Here is a 10,640-nt window from a genome sequence, read left to right on the forward strand (position 1 = left end):
ACTTGGCAGGATGGGGGTGGGGGAGAGGAGGAGGAGGATGCTATCCGCAAAATCTCCCCCACTCTCCGCAGCCCTGGGGGCTTGGGGATGGGTGGGGTGCTTGGGCGGGGGTGCTCAGCTTCTCTGGGATCTTGGAGAGAACTGCGCTGCCCCCCTACGTGGGGAAGCTTCTGACCCTTCCAGGACTTCAGCGCCAGGTACATCCCCAAACGGCTGATTTCTCCAGGCCAGAACCTGGGCCAGAGATGCTGGAAATCTAGGGGAGAAGAAATCCAGGAGAAGACGACAATCGACTTCGCAGAGGGTCACCGAGATGTGGGGTGGGGACCGGCCCCAGGCTGAGGTCTTTTGATGCGTTCAGCGCGCACCTATTTCCTTATCAGAAAGCTTCAGCCGGCCTTCGAGGGCCGCTTCCTGAAGCTGCTACAATCTCCCGGCCAGAAGCTGGAGTTGGTGGAGCCCGGGTGATGGATGGAGAGAAGCGGCCAAGTCTCTGTTAGTCTCGGTCCCAACCGCAGACCCGGCTGAACTCACTTTCCTCCCCTTCCCCGCCCCCAACAAGTAAACAGACTTCAAACTAAGCCGGCTCTAGATGGCAGGGAGAAGAATGTATTTCATAAAACTCCATCCAGCCCAAGGGTGTTAAGGCCTAGGGTGCCACAACCCACTAAAATTGTGACTCTCAGGCTCTGGCTCTGAGCTAAGATGGGGGTGGGTGGGTGGGTGGGTGGGGAGACCGCCTTGCGGCTGACCGGAACCCCGCGGGCCCACCTGCTCCAGATCAGACTGGTGCTGGGCCTGGGGTAGGTTAAGTGGAAGCTCCCATCGCCAGGGAACTGAGACCTTAGAGCAAACATCTCCCAGCCAAGCCCTGGTGGAGCTGTGATTTGATCACCTACATACCCTGTCCCAGGACCAGGGTTGCTCATTTCAACACTAGTGTTCAAACTTTACTGATTTTTGCTTGTTTTCCAAAATGTGAGGCCTGCTGAGATTTTCCCCAACCAGCACACTCTGTAGACCCTAGCTACCATCCTCAGATTCTCTGAGTCTCTTCTGGGTATTGGAAACCATATCTCAGCAGCCAGATCCCTGGGGAAGAAGCCCACCCTGGCCCCTACTTCTAAGGCACCAGGGGCAAGGAGCCTTTAGAAAGTCAACAAAGAGGGGGATTGCTGGTCTGGAGCAAGGCCTTGGCCTGGGCAGTTTCCCTCACAAGTTCCTAGGGGTGGGATTAGGTGAAAGTTGGGTGAAAAGAGAGATGGAGACAGAATAAGATGAAAAGAGAGGAAGAAAAATGAAGAGAGGCAAGAAAGGAAAAAGAAAGATGAAATTCTAGGCATGAAGCGAGTACATGCCAAGTATGAATCAATCCCACGCAAACACTTTCAGGCTAAGGGGGACCCACTCAGCCACTTTTGCTAGGTAGGTATATCGAGGGTGACACGGAGCGGGCAACAACCCGTCTAGGGACTATGATTTCTTTCTGTCCAGAACCACTCCTTCTTCCTCCCCTCCCCAGGGCAACCCTAAGAGTTCCCCCAACAACCACCTCTAGGCACCAAAGAGACCGGGAAATTTGAAGTGAGGAAGAAAGATCGAAGATGATTTCTTTCTGCTGGCGTGGCAGGGTGGCTGGGGCAGCGAGAAGTAGGGAGCTGGGAACAGGAGAAAGATTCCTTACTACGAAGATACTTAGGAGCCCCGAGATGGAAACCGATGGAACCAAGAGAGAAGCCCAGGTTCCAAAGTCCTGCTTTCGGTGGCCCCAGGCCAGTAGCCAAGTCAAAAAATATCCCAAGGCCGGAAAGACCCTGAGAGGCTGGAGATCCATGTGTAGCCTTGTTTGTGAATAGCAGTTTTAGACTGGAAATGAGACCCAGATAGACTTCCCCACGTTTGAAAACAGCCTCCCACAGAAATTCTAATTCCGATGAGGCTCTGCAGCAGATTAGAAATAAGGATTGGTGTTGAAATCTATAGGGACCATCCATCTGTTCAGTAAAAATGGTCCCTCATTCAGGATTATTTAAAATGTATGTTATTTAAAACATTTTAAAATTTTAATCGTTGACTAAGCTGCATAAGACCACAGTAGACACTTCTGAGGTTTAAAACGAAAACAAAAAACAAAACAAAAAAAAGAGCCTGGCTCTGAAAACTAGTCCTTTGGTCTCTTTCTCTTCTGTTCTCCTTTTCCTTCCTGATGGAAGCAGTTTACCTTTTACCCCCTCCCTATTGCCAAGATTCAGGGCTGCTCAAGGTTTGGTTCTACTCAATTTGGAGACAGAACAAAGCTCCATTTCCCTGTGGGACTAGGACTCTGGGCCCAGCTCCTTAGCTGGTTTAGGATCCTTTCAGCTCCCAAACAATTCCAATCCCATCAGGCCAATGATGAGCCACCCCCCCACACACACCACCAAAAATGCCTTTTAAAGCCAAATCAAAATGAAACAAAAGGTGGACTTTTAATCAGAAAAAGAATCCTTTTAATTTGTATAATTTATTAGAAGCTTCTTAGGAACTATATTTAAGCCAGATATCTACATAAGTTACAACAGAAAAAGACTGACGCTGCAAATACCAAACTGCCAAATAATATACACAGATTTGTCAACGCCCATAAAAAATATGATGGGCTAGGGATGGGGACTGGGTTTGTTTGTTTGTTTGTTTGTTTTTTTACAACAAAATGTACAGATTACTAAAAACTAGGTGTGTAGTCCAACTTTTGACAGCGTTTTACAGCTACAAGTTCACATCAAACATAAAACAATTTTAGCCAGGGCTCTTCCCGGGGCTGAGCCTGGGCGGCCAGAGGGCGCTGGGAGGGGGCATTTCCTTTGTGTCAATGACATGTGGGTCCCATCGTAGAGTCTTTCCTCTCCCCAGCCCCCATCTCCCCTTCAAAAGAAATCCTGGTATTTACAAGCGAGTCCGCCTTGCTGGCACAGTGTACCCAGAGTGAAGTTTGCGATCTTTAAGAGTCCAGAGCCGTAGCATCGTAGAGCCCTCTCCAAACTGCACCCTGCCTGAGCGAGGGAAACCCATTTCAATCACCTAAAAGACACCCCCAGAAGCTGTTTTTGTTATGTCCTTCTCTGTTTAAAGACTCCTTAAAGAATTGGATTCACTTGGTTGCTTTTGTTTTCTTTTTTAAAAAAAATTCCCACAAATTTTAGAAAAAAAAAAAAAAAAAAAGACGTCCAGCAGTTTGGCTTTTGTGATTTTTTTTCCCCCTTGGTCTAAACGGGACAGATTCTTAAGAAAAGTCGAAGCGCAGGGAGCGGCGAGTGGTTGGTGACGTGTGGCCGGCAGGAGGGAAAGCGATGAGGCAGCGCGCTGGGCCCGGCCCGGCCCGGTGTCCTCTCACCAGGTCCGACCATATAGCAAGGTGGAGCAGGACATGGTGCCGTAGTCCGAGCCCGAGGAGTTCAGGTGGGACAGGCTGGAGACCTGGCCCTGGAGCGCCGCGGGGCTGGCGGCGTGGTGCGCCAGGTCCGGAGACTGGCCCGCGCTGCCCGGCTGGTGGCCCGGGTGTGCCCCCAGGCCGGGGCCCCCGCTGCCCACCGAGATCGCCGCCGCGGCCGCCTGGGCAGCCTGCGCCTGCTGCTGCGCCTGCTGCTGCGCGTGGCCTTGAAGGCTGCCGGCCCCCGGCGCGGGGGCGCCCGCCTGGCAGGGTTTGCCGTCTTTCACCAGCACCGGCACGGCCACGCGGCGCGGCGACTGCTGCTGCGCCTGCTGCTGCTGCGGGCACCCGGCGCCCCCGCCGCCGCCGCCGCCGCCGCTGTCCTGCTGCAGTTGCTGCTGCGCCGCCTTGTCCTTGGCTTGGCGCTTCATCTTGTAGCGGTGGTTCTGGAACCAGATTTTGACCTGCGTGGGCGTCAGGTGGATCATGCTGGCCAGGTGCTCCCGCTCCGGCGCCGACAGGTACTTCTGTTGCTTGAAGCGTCGCTCCAGCTCGTACACCTGCGCCTGGGAGAAGAGCACCCGGCGCTTCCGGCGCGGTGCGCTTGGCAGCGGGGCCATGTTCTTGCTCACGTCCCCCAGCGAGCCCAGGCCGCCCATGCCGCTCATGTTCATGCCGCTCGCCGGGCCCATGAAGCGGGAGACTGTAAGCGACAAACGCACAGCGTCGGCGGGGGCCGGGCCGGGCGGGCACCTCCGCCTTCGCGCCCTTGGCCGGCCCGGCCCCCGCCGACGGCGCCCTCCTCGCCTGGGCCGCCTGGGCCGGGAGAGGCCTACGCTCCGCGGACGGCGCCTGCCCGGGCCGCGCCGTCGAGGCATCTCCTGGCGGGCTCCGCCTGCACCCCGCTTGCCTCCCTCCATCTCAGCGCTCCAGCCCACCAGCCGGGGAGAGAGGCCGCTTCTGATCCTTTCTTGCCCAACCCTGGCCAGAGTCGCTGGGTGAGCGGGCCCCAAGCGGCGAACTGGGCCCGGGCCAAGAGCCGGGGTCCCACGGCAGACCCCGACTTTTGGAGTCTGGGAGAGTGGGGTGTTCACTTTCAAGACCTAGAGCCGCCGACGCTGTGCCTCCTGGCCGCTCTCTCCTGTCAGCCCCAGGGAGGGCACTCGTGCCGCCTACTTGGAGCCCCTCTGAGGCCGCGCACCCTGGCACCTGCCCAGGCTGCAGAGCCGGCCGGGCGGTCCCCCAGCGCGTCTCAGCGGGGCGGCCTCCCGCCCGGCCAGGCCCGCCTCTCGGCTCCCTGCTAGCCCGCGGCTCCCTTAGTCTTGGGGGGGCCATCCCTCGGCCCTCCGAGGTCTCCTGCGCCGAGCGGAGCCGAGCTGCCAGCCGGCCGCATCTGGGAGACCTGCCCGCAAGACCCCAAGCGTCCCGCCTGGGACCCCTCAGGCCCGCAGCGGGAAGAGCCCCCAGCTCCCGCCCCCCGCTCCCTGGCGCGGCTGCCGGGCCGCGCGCCCGGACGCCCAGTGCGCGGCGGAGGCGCGGCGCCCTCGGGGCTGCTCTCCCGGCGCCTCCCGCCCCCAGCCCGCGGCCCGGCGCTGGGGCGGCCTCACTTACTGGCGGGGAAGCGCGGGTCCGGGTTGGCGCCGTACCATCCGGGGCCCGAGGCGCTGTTCCGCATGGTGTCCTGGTAGGGCGGCAGCTCGCTCATGTTGCCCAGGTTGCCGTTGCAGTAGCCCCCCACGGCGGAGTGCGAGAGCTGGGGCACCCCCGCCGCCGTCATGTGGTAGGCGGCGGTGACGGCGCCGTGGTGCCCCACGGCGTGCTGCTGCATGGCCGCGGCCGGCGGAGCCGCCTGGCCCTGCCTGTAAGCCGCCAGCGGAGCCCCGAGGCCGCCGCCCTCCATGCCCACTTTCTTGTAGCTTTCCTCCAGGGGACTCAAGATGTCAGACACTGAGAACGGAGTCGTGTGCTTTGGACTCATCGACATGATTCGGCGGCGGCTGGAGGAGGAAGGAAGAGGAGGAAAAAAAAGGGAGAGGGGGAAGGCGAAGCCTCGCTGCTTTTTTTTTCTCCCTTTGCCAAATATTCTGGTGTTACCTTAACGCCGATCTTGTTGGATGTACACGTAACCGAGTGGACCGAGTCCGCCTTAATTGGCTTGAGTGGAGGCTCGGGGGCTGCCTCGCGTTTGTTTTAGCCCGGCGCCAGGTTTTAGGCAGCCACCAGAGGCGGGGCGTAAGCGCTAAAGCAACAAGACAATAGAAGCCTACATCTTGCCCGAGATAATTAGCTTACATGCTGATGACAAGGTAAACACCTTTAAGTTTCACTTGTCAGGATTTTTAAGTCTCAAAAAGGGGGAGAGAGAGGAGAGAGAGAGAGAGAGGGAGAGAGAGAGGCAGAGACGCGACCCAAAGCATTCCTTTTCCCCCTCCCCCGGACACCCCCACCCCATTTTTTGTGGGGTGCGGGCGGCGCGCAGGGGGTGGGGGGAGACGGGGGAGGGAAAGGAGGAGGGAACCCAGGGAGGGGAGGGGAGGGGAGGGCAAGAGGTGGGGTGAGGAGTAGCCGAGGAGGAGGGATGGTGGGGAGGAAGGAAGGTGAATGCTGCTTTGCAACCAACTTTCCGAGTTACAAAGTGAACCACTTTCCAGTGCAGCCGGGGTTCCCGGGCGGGGACGAGTCTTTAGAGGGAGGGGGCCAAGGGACGGGGTAGGGGTTTCACCTGAGCCTGCTGGGGCTGCTCCTCCCTCCCGCCGCGGCCTCCCAGCCCCGCGCCTTCCCACTGCCTCCGGACCACATCGGGCTTCGAGGCGCCGAGCCCCAGTCGCCACCAAACGAGCTCGCGAGTCTGGGGACGAACCCTGGGGCCGCACTGTTGGTCTGCGGGTCTGTCCGTCTGTCTGCCTCTTCTGCCGCCGTCAGAGGGACACCTCTGCTCCCCGCCCCCTTTCCCCCTACCCGAGAGAGAATCCCAGCGGGCGGAGGGGACGCTGAGCAAGGGATCGGCTGCCTCCGAGAGGCTGTCCCAGATCCCCGCGTCCCCCTCCCCCCACCTCAGGGTCTTCTCAGCGGTCCAGGGCCCCCTGCATCACGCCCCCCCCCCCACCCCACACGCGGTTCCCTTTCCCCACCCCCATTCCCGGCCAAGGCAAGCACGCTACTGGCCTCCAGTGCTGGGAAGCTGGGGGTGGGGGTGGGGGGGCACTAACCCAGGGCCATTGCTGAAATTGCCCCACCTCGAACAAACCTGGTGTCCCCGACCCTCGCCCATCGCCCGGACACGCGGGGTTCTGGGGCTGGAGCTGACTTTCCGAGGACATCACAGCCCCAGCACCCGAGCCCAGAGCCACGCTGTTTTCCCCTCTGATGCTTCAGGGAGGGCGCGGGCAGGGAGCGTCGTGAGTACCCGCCCGCCTGTTGCCGGGCGGAACTGAGCCTGAGCCCCGGCGGGACCAGCTGGCCGGGAGGGGGCGAATCCCGAGGCGCGAGCAGCCCAGCGGGCGGGAGGCTGGGCTGAGGCTCGCCTCCGCCCGGAGCTCAGCCATGCAAAAGTGCACTTGCTTCCCCGGGAATAACCAAATATCTTTGTTTAAAGTGGCGGCGTAAATGGCCAGTCGCTTTGTGGCCACGCTGGATATTAGTAGATGAGGATCATTCTGCTTCAATTGGGCGCCTCTCATCCGGCGAGCAAGAAACTGCTTAGGAGGAAGTGGGTTTCCTGTCTGCGCGTTCCCAGGCTTCAAGTGTGAGCCCCGCGCCTTGAGGGTCCTTGGGCGCCTGGAGAGGGGGAGCTGTGGGCTTTCGCTCCCCAGCCGGGCGAGAGGCACCCGCGGTGCTGCTCCGGCCAGGCCCCGGGCCTCCAGCCCAGCGAACTACGTCGTCGCGCCCTGCGTGGCGCAGAGATCCGGAGACCCACTTCGACTTTCCTTCCTTGGATTCTAAATATTTTGCTGTTTGGGTTCGGTTTTTGAGTTCTTTTAGCCTCCTCTCTGCGCTAGGGGCTGGAGGGTGGAGCTCTCCCTGGCCAGGCTAGGGCCTCCAAGACACTGCCGGCACCAGTTAAGGAGGCTTCTCGAATCTGTTTTCTGTTTTCACGTTTTGCTTCCCCTCCTTGTAGAGAAGGAGCTCCCAATGATGAACAGACACTTTTGTGAACGATTTAATTCAGATTAGGCACCTTTTTCATTAACAGTGGTTGCAGTAAGGAAAGTTGTTTTATTAGCTTTTTACTTTAACATTTCAGTTGTCTCCTCAAGGAGTGCCTTGTGCTCCCGCAATACAAAGCCAACTTCTATACTAACATTCACGTTGCTCACCACCTCTGTCGCTTATGAGGACAGAGAAAGCCCAGGGCACCTCCTTCCTCCTACTGGACCCACGTTTTCAGGCAGCTCCCTCGTTGGCTTTGGGGTAGATAACCCTGCATCTCAGCCCAGAGACCTGCCTGTCGGTTGTACTGGAAAAGACTAACACCAAACCGGTTCCTTGCCCTTTTACCAAGGGGCTCTTGTGGACCGCGCTCTCAGGATGATTCAGGAGCGGTCATCTGAGCTTGCAGTTGTGAGGATGTGAGGTCTGAGCCCAGGGAGCAAGGAGGGAAGAGGATGCTGGGCTCAAGTGAACCGTCGAGAGCGGTCCAGAGGGAATACAGATCCTGTCTGCAGGCAGCCCTGGCCCCTGGGCTTGTTCTTTGACTGGGGTCTTAATGATAAGGTGGGGTGGGTTTCCCAGTCTCCCGTCTTCTTCCTCTTTCTCCCTCTCCGTTATTTCATAGTATTGGTAAGTGTAAGAAACACCATGTATAGATTGCCGTACCTGTCGCCCAGTCTCGATACCATTTAGAAATGGAGGGAATTCTTCACGAGATTTCTCTGAGATTCAAATAAGATCAGACACATAAAAACACTTTGAAAGCTTTGGAAAAATTTTAATTTTCATTGCCAGAGCTCGAGATTTCTGTATTGTCCTCATTAGCACAGCCTCCCCCACCCCCACTCTGCCTTTAAGGCTTTGAATCTAAGTGGAGGATAGACTTAGGTGCATCTTCCACAGTCCCTGAGCCTCGGCCTTCGTCCCTCCGCAGCTTTCCAGCCCCAAGGCAGGCTCCCGGTGCACGTGGCTAGCAGCTCCCCATCCCCACCCACACCCCCACTCACACCCCCACCCCCACCGCCAGCCTGGCAGACCTGACCATGACCCCCAGCTCTGCCGCAGGCGTTTGAGTCTCGGCTTAGAGCAGAAGCCCTAGCTGGGGTTGGGGGTGGGGGGCGGCGCTCGGCTGTGGCTGCTGCTCCACCCAAACCCCCTCCCCACCCTCTGCAACCAAGATTATGCTGCAACCTCCCACCGCAGGCACGCGCACCAGCACCCGCTCTGGACTAGACCTTGTCTGGGCCTTTGCGTCACCTGCCACCCCCGTCACCCCGGCAGCACCTCTTTTATCTCTACCCCTTTCTCTCTCTCTCTCTGTCTCTCTCTGTCTCTCATACACACACACACACACACACACACACACACACACACACGCACACACACACCGTCCCGCACTATTTGCCAGATGTGCTGCACTGCCAAGAAGAATAAGCCTGAAGACTAAGATGTCTAGCCCGGCAGGTGGGGGGAGGACTGCTATCTCTCTCTGAGCTTGTCCAAGCAGAGGCCTTGCGGGTCCCTCCCCTGGCCCCAACACCTCTTCCTAACCAGAGTGTCCTTTCTTTTAGTTGCTTCCGGGAGTCATCTTAAGTAGGGTGACCCCAGTTAAACTAGTTAACTTCTTCATGATTGCAGGGAATACTTGGAAATCATGAGTTCCCCTCATAGGAGTCTGGTGTCTTGAGTAACTCTCCCTGGTGAAGTGGCTCAGGGGTTTCCAGTTTGAGCTTCTCAAGGAACTTTCCCTGGTGGGGCCACACCCGGCCACCTTAATCCTGGCCACACTGCTTTGCTTTCTGCAGCTTGGCCTGGAATCTAAGGAGCCCCAGAGGCTCAGGCTAAAGCCCAGGCCAGACTCAGGCTACCAGGAACTGCCATCAACCTTTGTTCACCACTCGTGTGGCCAAAAGGAAACGCCTTTCTGTCCCTCCAGAGTCCCTTCTCTGAGAATTTAGAACAGAAGACTCATACAGAAGGCTGTATGACTCAGGGTCTGTAGTTTGGGCTGCATGAGGAATGAAAAAGTCCTCCCCAGTCCTCACCACCACATTTTTCTAATTCTCTTCATGGTCCTTCACACCTCTTCTAGGACGGCAAGAGATTGTGTTCCCTGGTGGTGTTATTTTGCTCCGAGTTTTTTCGCAATTCGTGATTTATTCAACAAATATTTATTGAGTGCTGGCTCTCTTCCAGACTCTGTGCTGGGCCTAAAAATTCAGCTTTATTTATTTTTAAAGATTTTATTTATTTATTCATAGACACAGAGAGAGGCAGAGGGAGAAGCAGGCTCCATGCAGGGAGCCCGATGTGGGACTCTATCTCGGGTCTCCAAGATCACATCTCAGGCTGCAGGCGGCCCCAAACCGCTGTGCCACCGGGGCTGCCCTAAAAATTCAGCTTTAAACAAGCTAGATGTGTCTCCTACACACGCAGAGCATATAAATGAACAATAAATCACCCAAATAATATGCACGTAGTTACTTTGTCGTGACATTACTCTGGGATCCAGCAGAGATAGAGAAGGTGTGGGGGGGGGCACAGGGGGGGGTTTGGCAGGGATTGGGGAGGTTCTTCACCATTCCTGTTCTTAAAGTGCTCCACGGGTGGTAGGCAGAGCACTTGAGTAGAAGTCAGAAGTCCCAGGGTTCAAGCCCTGGCTTAACCATGTTTCAGTTATGTGGAATAGTTTTCCCGGGACTCCCAACATACCTTGGAGCCCCTCCCATCACAGCCAGGGTAAACTAAGGTATTGTTTACTGGCCTCCCTTCTTTAGGGTGAGAACCCATTTTACTTATCCTTGAATCTTCCCGTGCCTCAGGAAAAGTTGAATTTCGGAAACAAAGCCTCTTAGCACCTGATTTCTCAGAGGCAAAACATGGTCATAATCTCCTTTGTGTACCTTCCAGGTTGTACGAGGGAGTCCAAGTATTAAAGGATGAGATTGTGTGTGTGAGTTTGTAAAGCATAAAAATCGCTAGCACATGGAAGGAGTTCTAAATCTTGAGTTTATAGAAACTGTGATCCAGGCCTCTAACTCTGCATGAAACTCTCTGGGCCGTTGGCTGTTCCTGCACCCAG

At 57.0% G+C, this 10,640-nt stretch overlaps 1 protein-coding gene across 5 annotated transcripts; it reads right to left on the reverse strand.

The window, feature by feature from the left end:
* Positions 1-3,185: 3,185 nt before the first annotated feature.
* NKX2-1 (NK2 homeobox 1) lies at positions 3,186-6,901 on the reverse strand. 5 transcript variants are annotated; one of them, XM_026019053.2, is made up of 4 exons: positions 6,657-6,815; positions 6,132-6,363; positions 5,021-5,406; positions 3,186-4,112 (listed from the first exon to the last, which is right to left on the reverse strand). In XM_026019053.2, exons 1-4 carry the CDS (start codon positions 6,727-6,729, stop codon positions 3,370-3,372), a joined length of 1,434 nt encoding a protein of 477 aa, XP_025874838.2. In that variant the 5' UTR covers positions 6,730-6,815; the 3' UTR covers positions 3,186-3,369. The 5 variants fall into 5 exon arrangements, with proteins under 5 accessions (XP_025874838.2, XP_072617535.1, XP_072617538.1 ...); XM_072761434.1 differs by lacking the exon at positions 6,132-6,363 and adding an exon at positions 5,504-5,648 and having other exon boundaries at positions 6,657-6,814; XM_072761437.1 differs by lacking the exon at positions 6,657-6,815 and adding an exon at positions 5,504-5,648 and having other exon boundaries at positions 6,132-6,257.
* Between the last annotated feature and the right edge of the window lie 3,739 nt (positions 6,902-10,640).

This window comes from Vulpes vulpes, chromosome 6 (genome assembly GCF_048418805.1).
Source record: "Vulpes vulpes isolate BD-2025 chromosome 6, VulVul3, whole genome shotgun sequence".
Taxonomy (NCBI): domain Eukaryota; kingdom Metazoa; phylum Chordata; class Mammalia; order Carnivora; family Canidae; genus Vulpes; species Vulpes vulpes.

What these genes read in the sequence shown, in the direction of transcription:
- NKX2-1 (XM_026019053.2), bottom strand. Translation starts at nt 6,729, where the DNA reads ATGTCCTCGGAAAGTCAGCTCCAGCCCCAGAACCCCGCGTGTCCGGGC. An exon ending in AGCAGCCCCAGCAGGCTCAG is followed by an intron (nt 5,407 to 6,131) that starts GTGAAACCCCTA and finishes TTCCTCCTCCAG; the next exon opens with CCGCCGCCGAATCATGTCGA. An exon ending in GGACCCGCGCTTCCCCGCCA is followed by an intron (nt 4,113 to 5,020) that starts GTAAGTGAGGCC and finishes TGTCGCTTACAG; the next exon opens with TCTCCCGCTTCATGGGCCCG.